This window comes from Clytia hemisphaerica, unplaced genomic scaffold (assembly GCF_902728285.1).
Source record: "Clytia hemisphaerica strain Z4C2 unplaced genomic scaffold, Clytia hemisphaerica genome assembly, whole genome shotgun sequence".
NCBI classification, from domain to species: Eukaryota; Metazoa; Cnidaria; class Hydrozoa; order Leptothecata; family Clytiidae; genus Clytia; species Clytia hemisphaerica.
Genome location: NW_027104297.1, coordinates 2,667,695 through 2,694,935, shown reverse-complemented (window position 1 = coordinate 2,694,935; position 27,241 = coordinate 2,667,695). Strand labels below are relative to the sequence as shown.

At 35.2% G+C, this 27,241-nt stretch overlaps 4 protein-coding genes across 5 annotated transcripts; 2 read left to right on the top strand and 2 right to left on the bottom strand.

The window, feature by feature from the left end:
• Positions 1-1,197: 1,197 nt before the first annotated feature.
• On the top strand, positions 1,198-7,451 carry LOC136817205 (uncharacterized). 2 transcript variants are annotated; one of them, XM_067073545.1, is made up of 7 exons: positions 1,198-1,630; positions 1,953-2,651; positions 3,500-3,671; positions 3,992-4,095; positions 4,653-4,734; positions 5,106-5,251; positions 6,894-7,451. In XM_067073545.1, exons 1-7 carry the CDS (start codon positions 1,415-1,417, stop codon positions 7,182-7,184), a joined length of 1,710 nt encoding a protein of 569 aa, XP_066929646.1. In that variant the 5' UTR covers positions 1,198-1,414; the 3' UTR covers positions 7,185-7,451. The 2 variants fall into 2 exon arrangements, with proteins under 2 accessions (XP_066929646.1, XP_066929647.1); XM_067073546.1 differs by lacking the exon at positions 1,953-2,651 and having other exon boundaries at positions 1,395-1,630.
• Positions 7,452-16,182: 8,731 nt separating this feature from the next.
• On the bottom strand, positions 16,183-18,690 carry LOC136817240 (uncharacterized). The gene is made up of 7 exons (XM_067073575.1): positions 18,671-18,690; positions 18,310-18,386; positions 17,889-18,085; positions 17,439-17,765; positions 17,084-17,248; positions 16,678-16,870; positions 16,183-16,505 (listed from the first exon to the last, which is right to left on the bottom strand). Exons 1-7 carry the CDS (start codon positions 18,688-18,690, stop codon positions 16,183-16,185), a joined length of 1,302 nt encoding a protein of 433 aa, XP_066929676.1.
• Positions 18,691-19,030: 340 nt separating this feature from the next.
• Positions 19,031-20,737, bottom strand: LOC136817238 (V(D)J recombination-activating protein 1-like). The gene is made up of 3 exons (XM_067073574.1): positions 19,694-20,737; positions 19,285-19,568; positions 19,031-19,103 (listed from the first exon to the last, which is right to left on the bottom strand). Exons 1-3 carry the CDS (start codon positions 20,606-20,608, stop codon positions 19,031-19,033), a joined length of 1,272 nt encoding a protein of 423 aa, XP_066929675.1. The 5' UTR covers positions 20,609-20,737.
• Positions 20,738-22,251: 1,514 nt separating this feature from the next.
• LOC136817199 (uncharacterized) lies at positions 22,252-27,024 on the top strand. Its single transcript, XM_067073538.1, has 5 exons — positions 22,252-22,931; positions 23,757-24,220; positions 25,087-25,188; positions 25,825-25,998; positions 26,469-27,024. Exons 1-5 carry the CDS (start codon positions 22,808-22,810, stop codon positions 26,688-26,690), a joined length of 1,086 nt encoding a protein of 361 aa, XP_066929639.1. The 5' UTR covers positions 22,252-22,807; the 3' UTR covers positions 26,691-27,024.
• Positions 27,025-27,241: the final 217 nt, after the last annotated feature.

Below are 27,241 nucleotides of genomic sequence, written 5' to 3'. Positions count from 1 at the left end.
TATGATCACTCCTCAATGATACGCTTATGCAAATCTCACCTTATCACTCCATCCATCAATAAAAGTATGGACACTGAAAATTAATTTTTCTATTACTTAATAAGATCCTGAAGATAAAATTTGATAATATTCTTATAGACCCAAAATTTTTGATTTTTATTTCTGATAACGGACAAAGGGTGTTGAGTCAGAGGTATTCTTAGCGACCGTTTCTGAAGAAATCAAATTGTATAAGAAGACATTTTAATCTTACAGTACCACCAAGGTATTTTCAATTTAATTTAAACTAACAGTACTCTGCTTCACATTGGAGCTTTTTACCAGTACTAAATATATTCTTAGCAAACTAGGCTAAGCTGATGACCTTTAAATTTGGTTCAGTAGTTCTCAAGTTAAGCTTTGGAAGTCAAAATTCACTTTTAAAAAGTCCAAAAACAAGTCAAATAATAAATTTAAAATTTACCGGTATTTTCGAAAATTTTGGACGAGATAACGGTAATTTTCAAAAAAATGGCCGGGATGGCGGTAATTCAAAACCTCGTACGCCCCCCCCCCCTTTAGTGTGATAAGCAAGGAAATATTAGGAAAAAGTCCAATGAGAATCTGCAAAAACAACGATTTCCGGCATATTTCCGTACAGATTTTCTGTCAACGTCATGATAATAATGCGGTGTAATTCGATATCAAAGGGGGATTTACACGAATGTTTAGTTATCTTGAAATAAAAAAATAAAGTACATCAACGTTTTGTTTATTCAAAGCCATACTTGCTTTAAAATGGGTTTTACATGGAAGATATTGCAGTGTTTGGGTTATGTTAGGGAAGAGATTTACCGTACACTTTTGAACTATGGGATTAAAGTAATTTGGACAAATAAATACGATATCTTTTAGTAGGTTTCTAATCGCCACCAACCTCAAATGTTCAGCTCCTTTATTAGGGGCTGTTTATATCGAGGCGGGCTGGACAGGCTAAGTGAGGTGGGGTGGATTTTCGAGCGTCATAGTTTTGACGAAACAAATGACTAAAAATAGATCACGTGACGTTCGAAAGTCTACCCCACCTCACCTAGCCGGGCCAGCCCGCCTCCATATGAACAGCCCCTTAGTCTTTTGTAAGTTTATCGACCACCGGAGGCGGGTTTCCCACATTGATTTTTTAATCTCGTTTTGGTTGGGCTCACTTCTTTGACGGCCATTATTCTTTGATTTCGCTTGACTCGATCAATTTAGTACTCACCGTATACATTTTTTCGTTTCAAAATGAATAATCGAGTCTTGTGTTATTTGAAATAATATTCGATTTTCTGCCGGCGGTCGTTTTAGTGTAATTTCAACACTGTGACCTAGTTTTACTAATTAAGGCAGAAGTTTTGAATTTACATTTTAGAATTTGGGAAATTTTGAATAAAGGATGTTGCATTTGCAAAGGCGATTTGTCACCTCAAGAACGACATGTATACCGAGCCTTAAAAAGACATTCACTAAGACCCTGTCTACACGTACAGAGTTTACGCATCGAACTGAAGAGAATGTGATTCGTGGAAATAAATCCTTGGAATATCCAGTCGAAGATTGCTTCACTTTTTTCAGCAAACGTTTTGAACAATTCGGCGAGCGCGTTGCTATGGTAAGAGACGTTTTTTTTTTATTTATTTGCAGACTCGGAATTTTTTCAGTGTATGTTTAGGGTAATTTGATGACCGTGTTGCGATGGTAAGAAACTTTTTCATTGATTAGTTTTTGGCAGACTCGAAAAAGTTATTGATTATACTGTATTAAGTATTGGTTAATTCGATAAAGCAAATTTTGTCATCGGTGCAAATCAAAAGTTTTCTTCGGGAGGAATGATATCACAGATGAACAACAAGTACACCCCTTTAAAAAGAGTTCCAAACAGCATGGTTGAGCCTCGTCTTGATGAAGAAAATTATATTTTTTGTCATTTTCAGGTTGATGGTGTAACAGGTACTGAATTAACATTTTCTCAACTAGTTCAGAATTCTCGAAAACTGGGTTCGTATTTTCATGAAAAGAATTTCAAATTGAGAGATCGGGTTTCAATTTTTCTTCCAACGTGTACCAAATACTCTTACTCTATGCTTGGGGCGTTTGCAAACGGCATGGCGGTTACAACTATACACCCCGCCTTCACAGCCCATGAGATGCATAATCAAATCAAAACATCAACGCCCAAAGTTGTGATCACAAATGCACATTTATTAGATACCGCCCGTCAAGCTTCAGAAAACAGTTCCATAGAAACAATGATATGTTTAGACGATACGTCAATCTCCGACAGCGGCGTCGTCAACATGTCGGATATCTTACAAAACGGCGACGAAAATTTCTCAACTGATCTCTCAGCCATCAATCCTGAAAAAGACATTGCTTTTATCTTATACTCAAGCGGCACAACAGGGCTCCCGAAGGGCGTCATAATCAGTCATTTTAGTATGATAAATTGTTTACTCCAGGTCCGGGAGTTTTTTGGAGAAAACATGCCGGATAACGTATTAGCGGCCATCCCGGTATATCACATGTACGGAATGGTACTTTTTCTCTTTGTTAACCCTTACCATGGCAACAGGGTATACACATTACCGAAGTTCGACCCAGTTCAGTTCTTGTCAAGCATACAGAATTATAAGGTATTGTTTTTGTCATAAAGTGTGCCTACAATCCTGTTGTTTTCTTCTGACGTTGATAAAGACTATTTTCAGACGTTACAGTTTTGTATCGTTCCGAAACGAAACGGTTTCGAAACTAGTGTGAACGTCAAAATTCGAAACATCAAAAAAGAAGACGTTACAAAGTAAAACAGATCGAAACGGCTTCGCTCCACTATTTTTATCGGAACGGAACTGCTCCGTTTTCTTGCTCCGAAACGTTCCGGAACTAATATGAACACTCTCGATCCGTAACAGAAACCATACCAGGAACGATACAAAACAGTAACGTGTGAACATGGATAAAATCTAATTCTGGTAATGTTCCAATCAGATCCAAAGATTTGCATTATCGATCACAAGATGATAGGGCGTACAAGGCGTCCATCTCCTCATTCTAAACTTACACAAATTGACATACTGGAATCATATAGGTCAGCACCGATCACCACTATTTTAAAGGGGACCTTTGAATCGAACATCACCTTTAAACTAACCCCAGACCGCCATAGACGACTTGTCACCAATATCATCTGCGTCTAGGCTAAAAATGTTTATAAAATCTAAAACATATCCCAGGTAAAAGATTTACGTAAATCTAAAATCGCTAGCGAAAATCAAAGCGCTGCATAGAAAGGCTTCGGACACATACGGCTATTAAGCAGTTATTGGACAAAGTCGAATCCAATATGCAAAAAATTTGGGCGTGCGAGAAAAGATATTGGACGAGGCTCGTAATATAGAAGTACATGTTTAAAAATATCAAGTGACCCCATATCACTGAATTCATAGTGAATTCATAACTTACCCACATTATCGATTTCCATTAGATCGGTCGTATATGTATCGCACCACCTATCCTGCTGTTTCTCACTAAAAGCCCGTTGGTTGATCAGTATGACATGTCCAGTCTCAAGTCTATTATCGTTGGAGCAGCGCCTGTTGATGAACAGCTTTCACATGCTTTTAATGAAAGGTTCCCTTGGATAACCTTGCAGCAATGTAAGTTTATGCTTCCTCCAATGGAAAATAAAAGCACACTGAAGTATTTGAATTCAACTCGAAAGGAAGCGTTCACTTTTTCTGAATTTTCCTGAGGGAAATTTCAAGCCAGATTATCATACCGATGGCCTAGCACAAAAAATTTAAAAATTTCCTTCTGACAGGCTAAAGCTCTGAAAGTTGCCAAAACTTCAGATTTATAAAGTTTTGCTACGGAAGAATTGTCCGCTAATTCAGAGCTTTGATGTGGACGGCCGCTACTCCGCTATCCAAATATTAGATCGGATACAAGTAGTTGATGAATTGTAATTCTCTTTCAGGTTATGGGATGACAGAAGCTGGTTTCGCCACGCTCCAGGCTAATGATGCTTCATTTAACAGTGCAGGATCAGTAGGTCAAATCTTGGCTGACGGTGAATGCAAGGTACGGGAAGAAACAAAGAAATTATAGTTTACTTTCTTCTTACTTAAAATCGCGCTACCTTACAATCGTGTCGAAATATATTGAGATTGTTTTGACATTTGAAAGTCTTCAAAATTCAAAGTTCTTTATTTCATCGGAATTTTCTTACGAGTCGTTTAATGGATTCCAGGAAATACTTTCAGCCTTTTTGGAACATTTTTGAGCTTCTCGATCCTGAAATCCTAAGGTCATCGTAGGTGGTGGTAAGTATTAATTCTAATGTTAAAACTTTCACTAGTGTACATTGAAATTTCATCCACCTTAGAAACTACATATTTTAAATTCTATCTCCCCTAGGAGAGAAACGATAGAATCTCTGCCGTAAATAGAAAAAAAACTTAATTCCAATCGATTGAAATCAAATGCATGGAAATGGGGTTTCCCAGTATCAACAGTCTCAAAACTACATCTATTTCAGGAGCATTGAAAACACCTCTTGCCCTATAGACATCTTTGTGATCTTCTTTCTAGATAATATCTCTAGGAACAGTCGATATATTCTTTAATTTTCCTTTTAGATAGTATCTCTAACGACAGGCGAATTTTTGGGTCCATATGAACAAGGTGAAGTCTACCTGAGAGGAGCACAGCAGATGTTAGGTGAGCAATCCGTAAAAATTCATTCAGAAGATCATCTTTTTCAGTGGGGAGTATATTTCTAGTTTGAATGTATTTTTAAAGAAGAATCAAACTTTGAATAATTTTACAGACGTGTAAGGTCCTTGGCCAAACTATGACCTTGGTGAGTGCTAAAAGCCAGTTGCTGTAAGTTTACAATAGGAATTAGAATTTTAGACAGGGTACCTGAAAGGAAAAAATTCTGACAAATTTAGCTGAAATCCGCCAAATTAAGTCCGCCGAATTAAAATTCTTTTTGTCCCATCACGTCAGTGACACAAAGAGTGTAAAAAATATTTCAACCAATTAACTGATTTCTCTCCCTTTCAAATTATTTTCTTTAAACTTATCAGGTTATTTAAACAACGAGAAGGCAACAACAGAAACCATTTTGGAAGACGGTTGGCTACGCTCTGGTGATTTAGGTTACTATGACGACGAGAATAATTTATTTGTCATCGACCGTTTGAAAGAGTTGATCAAATATAAAGGTTTCCAGGTATGAGACTGACGGACGAATAGGTCATTATTATTTCACCGGTCAATCATTAGAATCGATATTTTACGTTTACTCAAGAGAATATCATGGTCTGGCATAACAGACTTGACTATCTATCTATATGTACAAAAAGTTTAATTTTCGAGATGAGATGATTTTTGAGATAAGGGTATTTTTAGTTTTAGACCATTTAAAGTGGTAATTTTTCATTCTTTGGGCTTAAACCAGTCTATATTATCCCATTTACTATCCAAAGGGCTCTACTCGGCTACCGTGAAAAGCACAGGTCGAAATCATATATCGACGCTGTGCCGACCAATCCAGATTCTATTCAGCACGTAATCAACGCAGAGAAAAGTAACCATGACGACCATCCAAGATCTTGGATGAAGTTGATATTTTTATTCCCATCGTTGAAAACACAACTCAAAAATGTCACCATTGCTTTTTAAAAAGAGTCAGTGATAGAGAATCATAATGTAAAGTCTGTCTATTATTTCGATTCAATAGACCTTATCGGAGTTTTTGATTTTTCTAAAAAGGGGTTCATTGTGGGATTGTTTCGAGTGTATTACAATAGAATTCCCTCGAGGAGTTCCTAAAAGATTTCTATTGTAACACACTCGAAACAATCCCACAATGCATCGCTTTTTTAGAAAAATAAAAAGCTCCGATAAGGTCTATTAAAGTGACATTTCCATAATCAAAAGTTTAGTAATTACTATTATACATTTGGGAATCATGTACAAGATTTCTTATGAAATAAACTCATTTCAATTACATTTGGAGGTTTCTGGGGAATTTGTAAATAGTAAACTGCATGCTGATACAGTCTGCTAGACATTAATATGCTCTTCATCTTTGATTTTCTCTACAGTGATTAGATTGACACATGCGCGATAGAACTTCTATTATTGGTCTTCAGAGGTTGTCACCCTCTGATACTCAGGGTACTCCTCGGCGGATGCGATGCCGGGTGACGGCTAGTACTATTCTAATGTTTTAACCAAAATTTTGAGGGAACACTTAATACCTAGAAATCAAAACAATCAAACCCAGGTTCTTTAATTGATGACCAGGTATACATGTTTTTTTTTTTATAAGCAAGTGTATGCCCCTTGGTCAGGCTCGTGTATGCTTAAGTTCTCAAAGCATCCAGGCATAGTTTATGCTTATTATATGCTTAAGAATTATGCTTATATTCACCCCGAGCCAAGTTTTTTAATGAAATTTCAGAAATTTTGTAAAAAATTTGTTCAGATTTTTGGAGCAGTGGAATGTAGCTAGCCGTGGAATGTCTAATTTTTTACTTGACCTCTACCAAACCAGTAAAAAATGAAACAAAAAACAGATAAAAATTACCACTTGAAAAATATTTTAGGCTGACATATATGCTCATGTTATGCTTAGGAATTCCGCAAATCTGAGCCTTCATATGCTTATAAGCGTTATGCTTATAAAAAAAAAACATGTACGGGATACGGGATGGTGAGCATTATAGAGCCAAAGAATAGAACATGATACCTTTGTAACCATTGCGGTCGCCGGATGAGAAAGCGAAGTGATCCACAATATGTTGTACAATATGTTCTGGAAAATAAAAAAAAAATTCACAGTTTCAATGTTATTTCTGTTTATTTAGGTTGCACCTGCCGAGCTGGAAGATTTATTGATTTCTCACGAAAACATTGTGGATAGTTGCGTGATTGGCGTCCCATGCGAAAGAGCTGGAGAAGTACCACGCGCCTATATCGTCAAAAAGCCTGGTAGTGATTTAACAGAAGATGAAGTGAAAGATTTTGTAGGTGAACGATTTTCTGATCATAAACATCTCCGTGGTGGAGTGCAATTCGTAGAACAATTACCGAAATCGGCATCAGGAAAACTCCTTCGTAGAGTGCTCAGAGATCAATATTTGGAGGAGAGGGAGTGAATTAGATGATTATTTATGAAATATTTTTCAGGGAATTTTTGAATGCTGTGAAATTTTAAGGGAAAATTTCAAAAACGACATATCAAACCAACTTGGCGGTTGCTTAAGCGAAATGGAGTACGGGGACGTAAATTCCGGGTTTACCTTAGGACATCCTTACTAGTTTTCAGGGTGGGTTACGCCTTTCAGGGCCCAAATTTGGTTCCCATTTCGTTTAAATTTTGTCTGACATAGTCCATATTTTGAACATAAGCGGCACGCCCTCACCGACCGCAGTACCTCCCTCCCCAGTTGTGGTGACTAACGATATTTCCCCATGTATTAAACTTTTAAAATTCTCGTTGTTATATATATTTTTTGTTAATGTATATACGATAGAATATGTATTTTAAAGCATAGTGAGTACAAAGTATTGGTTAAACTGTTTTAAATTTTCTCATCTGACCAATGAGAATTCGTTATTATATACGTCCTGATGCATTACCCATGATTCATCTGGAACAAGTGATTGCCTATGGATAATGCAAGAAAACAAAATAACCCAATCATGTTGAAAAAGTAAACCCCGCGAGTTTATGAGAAAATTTTAGACCCCCTGAATTTGAATTCAATCACCTTGAAAATTCTAAAGTTATGATTTTCTTGCAGCTAGTTCACAATCTCATAACCGCGTTGATCAACTCACTTAAAAGCTTCGTTCAAGCATATCTAATGAACGGACAGGAGGTCGGTTTGAACATGATGTTTGTATCCATTTCTTTTGTTCATACGATTAAAACAAGGGATAATTTTATGGACCTACCTGGTTATCTAACACATATATAATTGATATCTACGTGAGCATGACCGTTAAAACAATCATTCAGAACACAAATAGTGATAATTTATTAAAATTCGTCGTTTATTAGGGTTATTAGGTTATTAGGGTTTTTAGGCCCATTTGGGTGGTATTAAGGGAGGAGGTTATATCTATTTTGTCTAAAATTTGAGTAATTTGCTTAGGATCATTGATCTAAGCTTATAAATAATGATTATTATGGATAAAGATTCAATTTTTGAGGTAAAAAGTTTGTCTCTGAAAATCGGCTTCAGTCATCTTTTACCAACTTTCAAGCAAAAAAATCCAAAAATTCTTATCAATTCTTAAGTCTAAAAAACCATAGTTTACCCGTTTTTTCACTAAAATTTGCCCAAAAAATTGTTTTTTTCAAAAATCATCCGTCACATTTGAGGATTTATAGTATTACATTTTTATGCAAAAAATCAGAAAAATTAAATCAGCCAATCTCGAAAAAAGTTGGTAACTAACGAACTAACTCAAGACAAGGCCCTCTCACTATTTTTGAAAACTGTGTTTTTATCTACAGAAATTGGAAAGCGTTTGTGGCGTTTACAATGTATAAGCGAAAAATTTATTCGTCCCTCAACTATGGCTCCCTCACTTCGAACGGCTCGTCGGGTTAAAAGTTCCATTCCTACTTAATCTGAATCGTAGGCCTCTATACAACCGCATATAGTTTCTTTAGGTGGTGAAGTTGTTAGATGATGCCAACAGTAGTCCCGACTCAGCACTGTATCATATTCACTACTCTTTATTACAGTGTATCTTACGTATAACGTGACATAGTACATTTTGTGCGCATTATCTGTGTTCTAGGGCAACGAATTTTGAAATTTTCGCAAATATCGGCGTTTTTTCACGTAGACAATACCAAGTTTATGTATCGGAGGATATCGAGGGCAACGGTAAGTGAAACGATACCAAACAAAGAAGATAGTTGATGTATCGCCTTTGCTCACCTAAACAGACGACGGTATTTTGGTGTTTTTACCGTCGTCGAGCAAAGTGGACGGTGATTTTGGAGATATGTCAACTTTGCTTTATACCATCCCCATCGATTTATCCCGAATACATAAACTCGCTAATGTATTCACTGACAGTATCATGAAATCTACTGTCAACTGCCGGGTATTATTTAAGAAGATATGAATAGATTTCCCAGACTTATATATCGACATGCTAGTTTAAGTTGTTATTGATGCAAAGGCTTATCATGAATGACAACAAGAAATGTTTCACCATCAAGTTTTCTATAGTATCAAAGTCTTTGAAATTCCCCTGAAGACGGGGAAATTGAAAAAAACGACTTTCAAGGTATCGAAAGGTTTCATTGAAACTTTTACATGTTTTGTAATTTTATAAAGTAGACCATGTCAGCGAAAATTTGCCGTGAAACTGAATTTAAAAAAGAAATGAAAGTTTCGAGCAGAAAATTTCTGATTTATTTAAGTTGATCATCACAAAGGGAATTTAGAACTTACCATATGAACCCTAGGGTCTTAATATTTAGATTTTTGTCAAAACTTTAAATAATTTGTAGGTAGGGTTTGTCATAGGGAATTTCGATTTTCCCTACACCCTGGTGTGCTAAAGTTTAGATACCCTGATGTTTCAACCTTTACACCGCAATTCAATTAATTGAAAAACAAAATAAACGATTTTCAAGGTATCGACACATTTCATCGAAACGCAATGTAAAATATTCATGCAATAGGGAATTCCCCGAGCGATGTCAACCTCATGCTATGCTTAGGGAATTTCTAGATACAAGTGTTATATTCCCCCTCCCAATGTGCGAAAACTTCTGATAGACTTACTATATCTTTTGATGAAATTTGGACAGTGTGGTCAATTTTTCCACATGCCCATACGTCTATTTTTCATTCCCTCTGTTACCCTGATTAATGACAAAATTTTCTTCTCAGGATTGAGAAGTTAGTCAATAAATAAGTATCAGTCCCACGAGATGCTCCGAATATGGGAAAATAGTTATACCTTAAACAAAAACATTAACTTTTTCTGGGTGTTTCTGTAAAAAACATTACATCATCAATATCAAATGATTTACTTTTATTGCAATACACGTTTTTTTTTTAAGAAACTATCTTCACCAAGCAGCCTCAGCATGTTTCTTATATGTTTCTTAGTTTTTATCTGAAAAAGCTAATTAAAATTCAGAAAACGCGTGTCAAACTAAAAATCAAAAACATTCAAACTGAGCGAGAAATCATTTTCACCAACTTAACGCAACAAGGACAAAAGTTGAAAACCAACAAAACAAAACAGCGACAAACCTTAAAACCAACAACAATAACAAAATAAAAACAAAACCAAAAAGTAACAACCCACAAAAAAAAACAATCTTACAATAGACAAACAATCAATATAAATCTACAAATTTAGCGGAGAGAAAACCGGTAAGTGAATTTAAAGAAAGTTGAGAAATAAATGGAAAGCGGATAGATGAAGACCAAAGTCTGGCATCAGGTGTGGCCATGAGTAAGCTTGCCCTGCTACTCTAGAGTCACCCGTCATCTAACGAAAGGTTAGAAAGTGTTGCAATCACAATCTAGAAGAGAAAAGATTTAGAAAGAAAGACGCATAATCGAAAAGTTTGAAAAGTTGGCCCAGAGCCCGGTTCGGCGTGCCGTATCCGAGTGGCCGTACGAAAGGAAAAGAAGAAGGAAATGAGGACTTCAAACAAAAAACACACAAATTTATATCAATACGCGTGAACTTCTTTAACCAAATTTTTTACTAATGTGAGTTGCTAATTCACATATCCTGCAAACAAGTGGAGCGCTACCAACCACTAGACTTTCTAATAAGTTCAAACGAGACATTCACAATTTTCAAACTAAAAATGTTAAAATAAAACGACAAATCCGATAAATGTTTTAGATGATGATGATAATTAAATAAAACTAGAGAAGACTTTCTAAGAATAGTGTTATATTGCTAGCAAGGGGATGGAATACCTGCTGGCGTCCATATATTTTTTTCAATGTCTTTTGTAAACGAAAGACTTTTCCGCCTTGTTTCAAAGCACGGTCCATTAAAACTCTACCCGCCAAGCTAAAATTTTCCAAAGATGAACTAACCCGTGCTATCCGGATGATTTCAGCACCAAAACAAGAGTAAAACATGGTTGAAGGCAAATTACTAGTGCAAAAAGGAAGACGTACAATCTCAAAGGAAAAACTGTCCCTTTTATCAAAAAGTCTAACATCTAGACGACCGTTGATGTTTCTCAATTCAATGTCTAAAAAAGTAATTCGATCACCAGAACTTTCAAGATTTAATTTTAATTCTGGAGGATAAATTGACTCAAAATTTTCCAAGAAGAGATTGTTATCGTTGATGGTAAGAAGGTCATCTATAAAACGAAATGTGTTGCTAAATCGTCTGGCTTTTTGAAGATTTTCTTTTTTCAAGCTCTTGATCCACTTCGACTCAAAATGATAAAGGAAAAGATTAGCCATAAATGGGGCTGGGTCCGACCCCATCGGTATCCCAATGATCTGACGAAAAATATTAACCCCAAAAGTGAAATAACAATTCCCCATAAGATATGAGAGGGCCTCCTTGAAAAGATCTTTTGAAAATTTTACACCGGCATTACTTTTCTTTGTCACCCATCTTGCACTAGTACCAGAAACAGAAATCACATCATTAGCACCTCCTTGAAAACAAAAATCAGAAAGAGTGTTCAACACATCAAGTAAACTTTCGTGTGGAATTTTGGTATAAAGGGTTGAAAAGTCAAACGTGGCCATAGATCTAAAAGAACCTCGCTTGTTCAATTTGTTAATGCATTTGATAACATCGGCATTGTTTTGAATAACCCAAAATGTTTTGACACTTGAATAGAAAAAAGATTTAGCATTATAGTTTTCTATCTGACGAAAGAATAATTTCAGAATTTTTGTAATTGCTTTAGAAAGCGGCTTGATGGAACAGCAAGGGGCAGCTATAATAAACCTAAACTTTATTGGATTTTTATGTAATTTAGGCATCCAATAGATGTGTGGTAATTTTTTATTTTCCTCTGGTACTTTAATGCAGAAATTTTCATTCAAAGTTTTAATATCCCTCTCTATAATGTCCGTAACTGGCTCAAAGATTTTCTCATAAGTGGCACAACCCTCAATCCCATCTAATCCGAGTTCTTTAACCAAAACTTGAGCATAAAATCTCTTACAAACAAAGGCTATATTACTTGCAGCTTTATCAATAGGGCAGATGACAAACCGTTTCTGAAGTTGAAGAAGAGCTTCGCGACCACCATTTGAATTTAAAACAGAAATGCAAGGTTTAGCTTTATTGTTGCTTTTCAAACTTTCAATTTTTTTCTTCACTTTCTCAGAAACTAGAGCAATCCATCCTTTAAGATACACAATATTTTTCTTGTGTTTGTTACACCAATCCTTTGCGCAATTCCTAATTGCTGTCAACAGTTTTTCTTCTACAACATTCCAGTTTATAAATTTCTTCTCCCTGTATTTTGGACCTTTCGTAAAAAGTTTTCTAAGCTTATTGTCCCTAACTATTCTCAAATCACCAGAAATGATATGACCATGATGCTCATCTTTGAATTCAGAGTTACCACAGTCACATGGGAGAGAGGAAGGATCAGCAAGAAAAGTTTCAACGTCTAAGTTTGACACAAATTGATTGAAATTGAAGATTTTTGATCCAATAGCTGGCTCTAAGGAATAAACAATGGTTGGTGGAGAAAAGGTGTCGATGATAGAAGGGATTGTCTCTAAAACAGATCTTTCATGTAAGATGGATGGCAAGTTGACTAATTCTATTCCCTTGTTGCAAAAATCTATATGTAAAACATTTTTAAGCGGGGGACGTTTCTTTTTGGGTGGAGGAGGTGAATAAACACGGCAATCTATAATGTCTAAGGCGATAGAGTACCACTGCGAAAATGGAAAATTTAGAGGATTAGATAAAAGTATGTCACTAATTTTGTCGGCTAGCTTCTTCAATTCTGATGTCTTCATATTGGTCAAAGACATTCGAATAAAATTAGATGCGTTCTTGATCTCAGTATTCAAAACATTATTTAGTTCCTCTAGAAAGGTCTTGTGATCAAACTTTCCTGTGCCCACCCTAGAAAAACGTCTGTGCGAACGGTTGAAATTGCGCTTTAATGTAAAAAATTTTTTCCCAATAAGACTACTGTTTTGATCTTTCATGTAGTCATCTACTAATTTATCATTTAGACCATAGGGATAAACCGTGCGTAGAGTCCTTATCCAGAAATCTTCTCTCTTTTTCCTAATCGATGTGAGTTTAGGGTCTAATGCCTTATGTTTAGTTCTTCCAGATCCTTCAAGCTTTTCTATGATTTGAACTGAATAATCCGAGCCCTTACAAATACCGTTGTTGAAATGTCCACTTAAATATTTACAAGTTCCATGTTTTTCAGGATTTTTAATGCTTTTACGGTGACCGTTAAACCGAGCTTTTAATGTTTGTGCTGTTTCTCCAACGTATTGGAGACCGCAAGTAGAACAAGTGATTAAGTAAACAACATTAGCAGAGTTACAATTTAAAGATGTAGTACCTGATGGAAAAATACAATCATAGGATCTTTTAGTACCAGAGCTCTGAAAAGTTAAAGACAAGGAAAGGGATGATTTCAAAAGACATTTTTTATTTCCACATTCTGTAATCTTCACTAAAGAACGGTTTATAGGTGACAAAGAAGAATTGTCATTCGATACAATATCACTATCTCTCTGTGGAACAGAGCATTAGGCATTCTGAGCCTCATGTTTCTTAAAAGTGTGTTTCTTAAAAAAAAAAAAAAACGTGTACATCCCTTTTTGAGGGAAAAGTACCAATTAATTTTCCTAACCTTTTACCGGTATGGTCTATAACGAATCTCGTGTTACCTCGTGGCTACCCAGACAGGGTACGAGAATGTGCCACCGAATATACTTTAAAGCCCCTGAAAGGTTTAGAAAAATAAGAAAAACCCATTCCCACGTGTATAAAGCTTCTTTAAATCAGCCGGAATAGAGTTTCTGGTTTTAGAATTTTGTCAATGGAGATTTCGTTAAGATGTAAAAAATTGTTAATGAACAAGTGTCACATCAGTCAAAAATGAAGTAAACTTGATACCTAACAACTTATCCCTATCTATTGAAAATGATCGACATTCAACTCCGTTCGGGATATGTCCTTAAATCTTTCTCCCAATGGACCTTTTTCGATCCCCTGTTTAGATCCTTCATTCTAGCCTCACTGGCAAAAGAAAATTCTGATTGGGTCAGGCTGTCAGGCTAAACGCGGTGATGGCATAGCAATAATGAGTGATTGGGAGGTGTTCTATAGGCCTCAATAGGGTTCAGAAGGCTCGAGAAGGAAATTTGAATCACCACATTTGGCGATTTCTCAAAAAACACAGCCTAGTAACAGAAAAAACTCGTTCCCATGAGTATTTGGTACTTTGCAGACTGGTCTGTAAATACACGTTGACCACCTGCTGGAACTCAGGAACTACTAAAGCTTTTGACTTGAAACTTTTACCAATGATAGATATCGAACATCTTAGACAGTGTGCGAAATTTCAATTTAATCACGTGATCGGTTGGTATTTTACAGACCGGTCTCTTTTTTACCCGAAATGCTCACTTTCAGCATAACCACTTGTCCGATTTTTCTGAGATTTCGGCTGCAAGCTCGTATCATCAATACCTAACACCTGTCAAAATTTCAAGTCAATAGCATTTTTTTATCATTAGATACAGTATCCTAGGGCTGAAAGGGGAAGCTTCGGACCGATCTGTAAAAAACGATACCAACATCACGGTCATTTAGAATGTGACATACAGTATTTTAGATGCGCGCGCAGAAACCGTTTGTTTACAAAAAAAACAAAATGGTAGATCTTTGCGGTGTCGGGCGCGTGGCTATTTTCCTGACTGTACTTATGCCACTTACTACCCCATTAACAGAGTGTTCTGTGAAATACACAAAACATGCTTTAGTTTTTTCGATTGTGAAATGACCTACGACCATTTTACAAACAATTTCACAGGGTGCAGAGGCTCAGCGAGTTCAAAATTGGTCTTGAAAGCTTATTTTTTCATGATTTTTCATGGTTTTTGCTGTGGAATTTTAATTGGTTGACAGAAATGGAGATTGTGGGCCATCCCAAATTTTTTGAGCCCTGCACTTTGGCAATTCTGACAGATTATACCCCTATCTTACCAAATCAGAAGAAATTTTGGTTGTGTAATTTTTTTAATTAGAGATTCAGCTGCTCAAAGTCAAGTGATTGGACTATCTTAATGTGACTTTACGCAGGGTTTACGGTTAGTATTTACTCAACATCTTCTTTATTTATTGAAGTAAAATCAACTAAATACATTCAAATCCTCTCACAAACCACCTGAGGAACTTTAAAAAAGCATAAAAATAGTTATATATTACAAAATACTTTGATACGTTCAGTGGAAAAATTACAGTCAATAAAAAATGTCTCCCAGCACCTGATAGGCTCTCTTTTTCTGGCTATCCTCCAATATCATAAGAGTGTTTTCTTTTTAAGGTAGTCCTAATTTGTTACATTTAAGCTATCCCATCCCATAGCTATGGAAAAATAAAAAATATCTAAGGAACAGTCTTATTAAAATATAAACCAGACGTCCGCGCTCGATAGGATTGATCATCGGAACGGCTCGATGACAGATCGATATGTGATCGATGGATTACTTAACAACGATTCGGATGATAGGATATCGATAGAGGAACGATACTCAAGATTTTTTTAAGCTTATGATTAGTTATCGATTATTTATCGATCTATCATCAATCTTTTATCGATCTTAACTACCCTATTGACTCATACTACATTTACGATCAATAACAAATCGATTAACGATCGATGACGAATCGATTAACGATCTATGACGAATCGGTATACTCGATTGAAATACTAGCTCAATAACTTTTTAATGGCTGAATCTTCCATCGATCTCCTATCCGGATCGTTAAGTAATCCATCGATCACATATCGATCCGTCATCGAGCCGTTCCGATGATCGATCCTATCGAGCGCGGACGTTTGGTATAAAACTATATGAAAACTATAAATAAAATGGAACAATCATTATTCTCTACTTCAAATTAAAATTTTTATTCCTCTCTCTTCCTTTTCAGATTTCTCTTCTTTGGTTTCAAATCAACTGCCTTTGCTAGAGGATTCACTCTGGCATAGTGCTCTCCCAGTAATGATTCCAACTGAGCATTTTTATCAGGCATTGAGATGAACGAGTCCAACATATCATTAATCGTGGAATGCAATGCCTCCATTCCTTGCTCACCATAGAGGCCGAAACCAATGGACCAACGTCGTAAAAATGGAACGACATGATCCTCTAGAAGGTGTAACTTTGGTGTGATGCTTTGATCTGGAAACGTTTCACGAAAGAATGATAGTAAGTCATCAATTGCTGTCTCTATAAAAAGGAACAAATTTTAAATCTTTAGAAGTTTAATTCTAAAAATCCTACAGTCCTATGGGACTGGCATACAAAAATTTGGACGTATCGTCTTAGTGGTGGTAATGTCAATTTTCTTTATATAAATTTGTGTGATTGAAATGAATAAAAAATAAAAACAAAAATATACCTAGTTGATCAATGTCTGAAGTTGAAAAAGTTTTGCTTGAATTGATCATCTTATGGCAAATTGCATATTTCTTGAACAGATCTTTGAAGTTCGAACACAAAATATCACCCCAATTTGTAATGTTTGTGTCATTCAATTCAAACTCAGCAATTTTCTCTGGAATTGAGTCACACAAGAGCTCTAGGTTCTTTGTCTGAAAGGAAAAAATATTTTATTGGATTGTGCGATACTACTGGAAGATATAAGTTTTTCCACTATTTTTGCAACAACAAAATATGTTTTTTGTAATAAATTACTAAGAGATACTAATTTTAAGACGCGTGTTTGCATGTTGTAACCACTGTTCAAAATTTCCTTTCAGGTTAGATCAACTCAAAGATATTTGAAGTTTCAAGAATAAGCTAACCTTGAGCATTCTGTCAACATGGTTGCCAACAAATGATTTACCATGGTAAGCTTGCCTATGCACATGACACTTTTTAAGAACATCGTCCAAACCTCTAACACAAGGGCCACCACCTTTTAATTCTTTGAAGGGATTATCCTTGAACAGTACATCAACTTTTTTCTCCTGAAAGTAGAGAATGAATTCATATGTCCATTTGAGGTTCCCATGTCAACTATAAAGTAGGATCTGACAATAACTAAGGCTAATATAATTGGCTCAAAGACTTAGGATACATGACAACTTATTGTATTATTAAGTTTATCATGTTGCATCATCTCAAAAGCACTAAAATATGTATAACAAATGTGCTTACTTTCTTATCAACCAAGTCAGACAAGTGTAACAGACGGGGTTCATAAACAGCTCTTATTTCTTTCTCGTGTGCAGGATCTTTGGCAATGTTTTGAGCAATGGCATCATGAACCAAATTGATGGTGCGATCAAGATCCCGAATCTGTTGCCGTAAAAGAGTGATTTCCTGCCACGTTTCACCAAGTTTGTCAATTTTGGACCGTTCTAATCCATCTGCTTGACTTGTCGAACCTGCGATCATAAAGTCCAGCTGGTAACAGTATTCTTCCAAAAGGTCGAAAAATTTCTTGTATGTGCCCAACGAAATGTGTAAAGCAGGGATTGAAACCTGAAAGATTAGAAAAGTTGTTTCATTAAGTTCCACTATTGTTCATGTGAATTTTGATTGGACCAAATAAGTGGAATATTATTGGTGAATATAATGAATCAAAGTGTTTTTTCAATTCAATACCTGTGTCAGAGGTATGTTAAAGAGTCTTTCTTCGATGACATTGAAATGCTCCTTAGCTTTCGACAGGTTTCCGTGTTTTTGAAAATTCCTGAGGTTCTCATCAAGTGTCTTTAGAGTTCTTGTTTTACAATTTCGACTTTTTCTTGGCTTTTGAATCTCTTCCTTGGTTGCTTGACAAAGTAAACAGCAGTGGCGCCCTGAAAAGAGTAAATTTTAAATGTGAAACTTCTTTGGCCAAAACAAATCCCAACTTTATTTTCCCAAGATAAGGTACAATCTTAGCTAAGCTAAGCAGTTGATAATAATACTGGAAGATTTACTAGGTATTATATTACTTTGCTGTATGTATATTTCATTTTTCATTATCTATCAAGTATCATATTATATAAATATATTTATAATACGTATTTCATATATTTACCACTTGCTCCACTAATGCCATATGCATTACACAGGAACTCGTAGTCCCCCATCAAAAACATACGAATCTTTTTGTCACTGAAAAAGAAAAGACAACTTCACAATTAATTAAACAAAAACAATTACAAGCCCACAGTAATCTAGATTAGTTTTAGCTATTTCATTGCTTGCAAAAGAATTTTCAGATCAATATTGTAAACACTCACTTCCAACTGGACTTTTTGAAGGTCGTCGATTTGTTCTTTAAATCGTGATAAGGCTATTTTCAAGTTGAGTGGATGGTCTTTTTCTTCAAAATAATTGAATATGACTGTATTTTCTTTACTGTTTGGTGAATCTCGGTTACAAATCTCATAACAGGCCTTTCCTGTGTTACCACCATGGTTCTTCCCCGATTTTCACATGCACTTCATCTTTCATAAACTCTTCAAACTTCAATTCTTTTGCCCTGAACAGTAAAGAAAATATTTTAATTTTTTTTGTGAATAGTAATTTATTATTGGATTTATCAAGGAGAAGGAGTGAATTAGCCGAATAGAATTTTGTTAAAACAAACCATCATATCTTAATAAAGTGGTAGTAGTATTTTACTCGTCAATTAAGTCGATTCTTTCGAGGACGTGTGATTTCAAATCCTCTATGTAGCCCCAGGCACTTCATTTAAAACAAATTTGCTTTTGCTGATTTTCTTCATAAATGAACCGGTTTTAACACACCAGCCACTACCACGCAGTTCTTTGTGCAAATTTCGCATTTGGTGGCCCACCAGTTTTGATATTGTGTTGGCTAAGAAACCTTAAACAAAATGAAATATTTAACTTAATATATAGAATATTTTCTTTTTAATTTTGAAAATATTTATTGCTTCACAATTTAGAAATTTCTTTTTAGCACCAATTCGTAGCTCAACCTTTTGAGAAGCACCTCAGTTGCGTTTTTTATTTGTTAAAAAGATAAAGATATCCAGGTACTGTACCTTCCTATCTTTTTCAACTTTTCCCAAGGCATTCCAAGACTGATTTTAAGGGAGAGCATTTTTTTCTCGTCAATCTCAATCCGACCAAAACCAATTTCCTCCAGGAAATCTTTTCGTTGATTTTTAGGAAGGAATTTAGATAGTGATGCCATCTGTTTGGAAATAGTCGTCTTCGACGCAAACTCAATAGACTTTCTAATGCCTTTATTTCGGCGGCGTTGGTGACGAGAAGAACATTCCGCTGTTGGCTTCACAGGTTTCGGTGTTGACATGAATACTCGAGGCTGAAAAAAAGGATTTTTTTTTTCATATTTTAAATGACTTCGAAAATTAGCAAAACCTCTTTCCTTAGACAATGCACAAAAGGCTAGGTACATATTTTTACGAAATAAAAATTTTTTTAGCTTACCCTTGGCCCGCCAGATGGGAACTCAGCAGTACCATTTTCTGAGCTATCGATTTTATGTTTCAAAATCTTCAAGGTAGCTTGTTCGACCGTAGCAGGTATCGGACATTCATCGAGATCAAGTTCTAGCAACTCATGAACAGTTAATAAGCTACCTTCCTTTTCTCCGACGCAGTCCTTTTTGTGTTCGTCTAAAAGCTTACTGTTTTTGAATTGTAATCCGCATCTGCATTTCAAAACCAATGTTTGAATGAGTCGGGTTCTAACGGTGCACGGCTTTATCAGTGTAGGAGAAAATTTGGTACTACAAGAGGGACATTCAATATCGTCTCTACCTTCAAATTTCTTTGCCAAACAACTCAAACAAAATGCGTGCTGACACTCGTTTAATACCACGGGTCTTTGTAGAATACCCTCACACATTGCACATTGACACAACGGCAAAGAGATATTTACTGCTAAGTCGTAGTCAGAATAGTTCATTACATCATTTTCAAATGCTGTTGATTCCCTAAGATTAACAGTAACTTCCCTAGTCCATATCTTTGAGCGATCAAGAATATCCGATGCGCGTGGCCGGCCTTTACTTTTTCTTTTAGTTGGTCTGCGTCCCGCTGCTTGTTTGATTGTGTATCTATAGCAGATCATACAGCCATTATGGTGGGGATACCAATCAAATGGGGTGATCTTTGATACTGATTTCCCATTATTAATGTTTTTCATGGTGTAGTAACACGAGTCACATATTTCTGGAGGGTGAACCTCGGGTTTGTCATTCTCGACATTTTCCAACCAAAACGCTGTCTCGATATTCTTTACATTATTGCAAACTAAATTATGCCTTCCTTTTTTATCGCGAGGAAAGGCTTCAGCGCATATGCGACAAACATTACTAAGATCGATTTTGTGGCTGTCCATTCTTCTTATCGACGAGAAGTTTCTTCTTTTTCTTCCTCCCCCTTCTTTTGTTTATCTAATTGCCCGTAGTAGCGCGTATATCGTATAACAAAGCCAGCGAAATGAGGGAGGCAAGCAAGCAAAAGGGATTTTAGTATTTTTTGTATCAAGTTGATATGAACTTAGGGAGATGATCCAGATATTCAATGAGACTAAAACAAGCATAGTTAAAAATTCTTAATTTGATGCACCATTGCAGTCAAGTCAGTAAAGAAAATTAAGAAATATTTTTTTCAAACTGACGATTTACTTTCGATTTCAAATGTAAACAAACCAGTCTGTCATTTCAGGGGGTCTTTTCAGACAAATTAATCCTTTTAATACATAACTTAACAAAAAAGAATTTTATAATTAAAAATTATTACATATTTTAGAATCTTTTATTTCCTACAGTGCACCAAAATATCAATAAAATGGGTAACTAAAGCACTGTTTAAGTTTGTGTAATAAGCAAACCCCCGTGATTTTATAGCACACTGACTAGGGTTGGAAAAAGTCTCATTTCTCCCTGTAGAAAAATTACCCAAAAAAGATTTTTTGGGAAAAGATTGCCAAAAGGTACCTTATTCAGAAACCATCAACAGTTTTTTGGTAAAAATTTGGATAAATCCTTTTTTATTCATCTTTTGACCTCTTTCTTAGTGGTTGTCAGTGGGATTTTAAGCTGGAGTCGATTTTTGGTTCTAACTTTTTTTTTCGAAAAGGAAGGGAGTAGAATTTTGGAACATACATAAATAAATAGTTTATAAAAGTATTTGTCAAATTTCATAACATGGGGTTTTGTCAAAGGAAAGTTATGAGCCATTTTCTCTTTTATTTTTGGGGAACTTGTCAGGGACGGCGGCCATCTTGGATTGGGAAATTCACTTTCGATATCAGTTGTAAACACGCGCATGCGCTTTTCCGTATGTCACATTTTTGGCTTGCGTAAATGACCGTGAACAGGTGGCAAAAAATTGACCACCGTTAAAAGCGGTATCATGATTCTTTTCCAAATGACAGTTGTGATCGGATTAACCCAGGGGTGATTTAATATTAGATTGAAATTCCATATGATAAAACTCATGCACGGGTGTAGGGGTTGTAAGCAACCAAATGACATCAAGATTAGACGATGCTATCGTCCATTTAGAGGTCAGTAACAGTGGGAAAGAGTTAGGGCGTCAGGGCGGTTTACGGGAAAAAAGTGGCGGTAGAGTTTTAGAACAACACTGTAAATCTTACTCCACCCGAATTTATCACACATCTCAAAACTATTCCCATTTTTAGTGATCTTGTTCTTGTGGAATAACTGCTGTTTTCATCATCATTTTAATTCAAGTCTAAAAAACTGTCATAAGACAGTGAGTCTGTAGTATTTCAGACTTTTGTAATTTACTAGTTCTTGATAAGAGGTCGTTGCTATGTAACCCCTTATTTATAAAAAACGATTTGAAATCTCCTTTCTATTATGATTTGAAAGATTACGTAATGTTTTCACAAGCTAATGAAAACGTTTTTCCGAGAACTCTTTTATTTCTTAATGTGATTTCGAGATGTTGTAGAAAATAACATAGTCTTCGATAAGAATTATATCAGAGAGGAGATGAGAAAATAAGGGTTTGTGTAAAGTTTTGGACCACAGTCAAAATCTTGTTACTACTACTGTTGCGTTTCTTTGTTTTGTTTTCGTCTTAAACAAAAAGAAACAATAAAACCTTACTTAAAGATGTTAAAGATGTTATTGAGAAGAAAATTTATTCATGCATAAATTAACGAATGGAAAAATGAAAGAGCCAATCGATCGAGAGTATTTTGTAGTTCACCTCGGCTAGACAATCAAAACAAAGAAGCAGGGAAAATTTATGCGAACCGAAAATAATTTATTTAGATTCTACAGATAATTTATGCAGAGTTTGAAAAATAATTTATGCAAATGACGTAATCTTTCTTCGTATGGTGGGACTTTTCAAAAAGCAGTTATGTACAAAAAATTACACCACCTATTTCAAGATGGGGTGTACCGAAAAATCAAGTCTTAAGCGAAAATGACTTTGAAACTTGACTTGGGATTTACATTTTTGGGAGGTCATCCGAGTTTTCCCAGTTTAGGTATGGGCCATATAAATAAGCGCAAGAAACAAGAATGGGCAAGAAAAATCAAATTAAAAAATTATCAAAATGGAAGGAACAGCGCAAGCTTATTATCAAGACCACCAAAAAAATCAAGTCGAAGTCGTGGTGGTGACTTCAAATCAAAATGACGGCGAAAAATCGTTGAAGAAAACGTTAAAGACATTTAAAGGTTGGTGAGAAGTTTCTTATTTTTTTTTTAATTTGGCAAATATATTGAAGCTTCCCAGAGCGACCAGTCTTCCTACTTCTTTATTGAATTTTCGAACTGAAGTTTGATTTCAATGTTTGAAATAATTGATAAAAACTGCAAAAGAATATAAAATTTCTTGGAAAAACAAATTGTGCTGAAGGTCTGGAGGATTTGCTGTTTAATTTTTTCAGAGATGGTAAAATTCCAGGCTAGTTCGAAATTTTTTTCATTTCTTTGCTATTTATGTTGAAATTTCTCATAAAACAGTTAATATCTTTCAACTCGGATGTCTCAATAACTTATTATAACTTAGGGTTTCCATAGCTCAAACGATTACTGCTTCACTTGTCAGGGTCGATTTCACATCAAAATTATGTTTATTTAGTCTTTGTCAGATACTTCTACATATTTGAACCTATTCTAAGCAGTTAGCATTAGTCAGAGACAGGGGTGTATAGAATAAAAAAACAAGAGCCGCCTCCAATGAATATCTCTTAATTTTACCGCTAAATGTAAAAGAAAACCCAATATTTTGCAACCCGTCAAAACATACTTGATAATCTAGATGTGAGGTCTTACACCTTGTCCATGAACTGCGGAGATAACAGGTGATTATTAAGGAGATAAATGCAAGGACGCGAGCCAAAATATACATAATCCGCGCTTTTTTCTCAAAATTCTAAGAAAATCTTTTGTTCGAGGATTCAGTGAGTCAAAAAACACACGGCTAACCTTTCCAACAAAGTTTCAAGCTGTTATTATGAAAGTTTCATACAAATTTTATGGTCATATTTCATTTTATAGTTATATCATTGGTACTACTGCTTATCACAATATCTCTGATCTCGCTGACAACGTTTATTTTCCTGAGATCTGGACAGCCTGGGTGTGAACGACAAAAATTACTGTCTTTCTCACCTACAACTTCAACGACAGATCTTTATTCTGAAAATGGCTCATTTGGAAGCTACGATGAGGAGGTTTTATCAAAAATACGAGCAAATGTACACTCAAAATTGCAATACAGAGCGCAGAAAATGTCTGGCACTCTTCTAAAAGCTCAATCCAAAACAACTGCTGTCCCATCTTCTACACCTACAAGTATCAATAGAAGAGTACGTAGAAATCCGAGTACGAAAATGCTGTGCAATACAAAATCACCCAGTTGTTTGACTCAACGAAAGGAGATTATAGCTTTTTCCGAAGCATTTGATGTGGAACTTCATTATAATGGTATTCACTCAAAGATCATTATGCTGATATGTCGAGTAAGTTTCGCCTCTGTTTCGGTTGAGAAAAAGGCTCTGAAATTTCAAAAATTCAACTTCTTAAATTTGCTGAAAACTTAAATCCCACTGCAATAACTTTTTGTCACACAAATTAATATACTAGAAATTTTAATAAGGCCTATTCATCCCGATTATCTTATGTTTTTATTTTTATGGTATTTTTATATCTAATCCTTTTATTCTTTTATCGAAGGGACACATATAAAAATAATTTCCCTAAAATGTCACAAAAGAATTTTTGATTTTAATATTTCACTATTATTATTCCCCTTTTTAAATGGGTTAAATTCAAAATACCTTAAACATGCATATCATTATATTATTAATCCTTTTATCGAAGGGACACATACAAATGTAACAAAATAAGTTTTGATTTTAATATATCATTACTATTGTTCCCTAAATGAAATTCCCCTCTTTAAATGGTTAAATTCAAAATACCTTAAGGATACATATCATGATCCCTAATCATCCTCGATCAACCATGGTTTTACTTTTTCCCAATGTAGTAAATTATTTTTCATTTCCCCCTTCTGTTCTGAATAAGGGAATTAATGACATGATGTCTTATTTTATCATATATCTTATTACATTCAAATCTTTTATTGAAACTTTCCCTAAAACCATTTAAAAAATCCTTATTCCCTACTTTGATAAAAAATAAAGAGGTTCTTCTGAAATCAAATGATTTATTTAGACAAGGTAGTGAACTTCAAATGTTCCAATTAAATTTTCGTCTAACGATACACCATGGTGGTGGACCTGAACGTAAGCTGGTTGTTATTTTAACGCATTGTTTTGTACAGGTGAACGTGAAATTAAATATAATAATGTTTTCTTTATAGTTCGATAACAGACCAGCAAGTTGTGAGTCGGCATCTCGAGCACCAGACACTTACCGAGGAAATTCTGATCTTCCTTTGAAAATTGATATCAATAATGAAGAAGTAAGAAAATTATATCTTTCTTTTTATAAACCTTTGCATCAATAGATTAGTACATCCCTGTCTCGCAGCCCCGGTGGAGCTTTTTCCCTCAATGGGAATAAAACTTCCTATTGAAATCCCAATGGAGATCGAGATTTTATTGTTCCAAGGTTACAAAATCCAATGGGGATGGTTTTGGAGTGCAAAAACATTGAATTCCGAGTGGGGATGAAATCAAAGTCCCAGTTGGGTATTATCCCACCATGGGCGAAATCTTTACCAAATTTTCCAGTGGGGCTGGGGTCCCAGCTGGTCTCTGACACAGGAATGCATTAGTATAAAAGATGCATGGTTGGTTGAACCTTTGAACACCCCTGTGTCAGAAATCCACTGGGAAATCGACTTTGTTTTTATCCCGATTTAAAAAGCATGTTGGGAAGGAAGAACAGGTTCGTGAGACAGGGGTATCTTTGAAATTATTCTTCAACCTTGGTTACTAGTTGTATTATTTTCGAGCTGTTTTTTTAGCCAGAGGTAAAAATTATGTTCCGGTAGATGCTTTTGTGAAATAGAAGTTCAACCTGACTTAGAAAGAATACATTTTAATTCAAAGAAATATTGCACTTTTTTCTGATTATCACTTTTTCTCCTTTATAGCATATAGTGGTGCTACATGACTACTTGAATATGACTCGTCAATTTTCGAAAAGCCTCAAATTAATGGAACAACATTTCAAATCACAAGCTGGTCAAACAGAAATAGCAGATGGTTTAGATGTACTTTTACAACGTCTATCCTACCTGGCAGACAAAATGGCCAACCTGGAAAAGGTATTGTCCAAATTTCATTTAATTTTCACCCCCGTCTCTTGTCCAAATTCTTTTTATTTTCACCCCTGTCTCTAGCTGGGTTGGTTAGGTCTAATAGATGCTTAGTAGGTTTCAGGAAAACATTACGATTATTGAACATACTAAACAACAATACTTAAGTCTGAAAATTAGAGGATAAGAGGAACCGTGTAGTGTTAGGGTTAGGGTTAAGTTTTTTTTTCCTAACCCTGGGTTTAAGCTTTAGAGAATCGGGACAGTCAATTCGTCAATGTAAATTTACCTATCTGGCTTAATATAGTTTGAAATCCAAAAAAAAAACATTTTAGGAATTATTCCATACCACCTTTTGACTGGAAAAGACTCGTGGCCAATCAGAGCTTTAAAATCCCAAAATGATCACCGAAAAAATAACAGCAAAAACAGTTAAACTAGTTATAATTATAACATTGTCTTTTCTACATCTTTTTCAGTCGTTTATATCATGTGGTAAATGTACAAACATCCAATACAAACCCACGCCACAAATTATGCAATTCAACAGCACTCAATTACGAAACCAAGCCAAATTAATTCCCACACCCAAAAGTGTGTCGTTGGAAACAGTGCAATCTCAATACATCGTACAGGTGTTGTCTAAATTTGTTGAACAAATGTCACAAGTCTTTAGAAGACAACAACGTTGTTTGATCTGAGAACTTGCTTTGGCCCTGGACTAGACTAAACACACTGGAATGGAAAAAGCAGAGACCTGGGATTGAGCAACAAATTTATCAACAGTAACGAGTTCAAAAAGTAAAAAACGGAAAAAAAGACTCGGAAAATAGTGACGTTGAAAATCATATATTCACACATACTTAAAACATAAAAAATAAATAATAGCTTTCGAATTTTTTATTCGTATTAAATGTGATTTGAAATATCATAATTTAGGAACTTTGTTCACAACAGCATATATATGTATCGTCCTGAATATTCTGTCATGTCTTAGGTCTTCTGTCAGAGTCTTATAACAAACTCAAGAAAAGGAAAAAAAGCAATCATTACCTTTAACCTCTGTTTTTAATCTAAAATTTGAGAGAGCGGGTTTCTTCTTTGTTATTACGCCATGTTCCAAAAATTTATGTTCACTTTTTAAATTATTTAAACGAATTTTTTGATATTAAAATTATAATAGATATTGATACTATGTATAATTTAATAATAATATATTTAGATAATGTGTTTTCAAGAAGTAAAAGCTGTA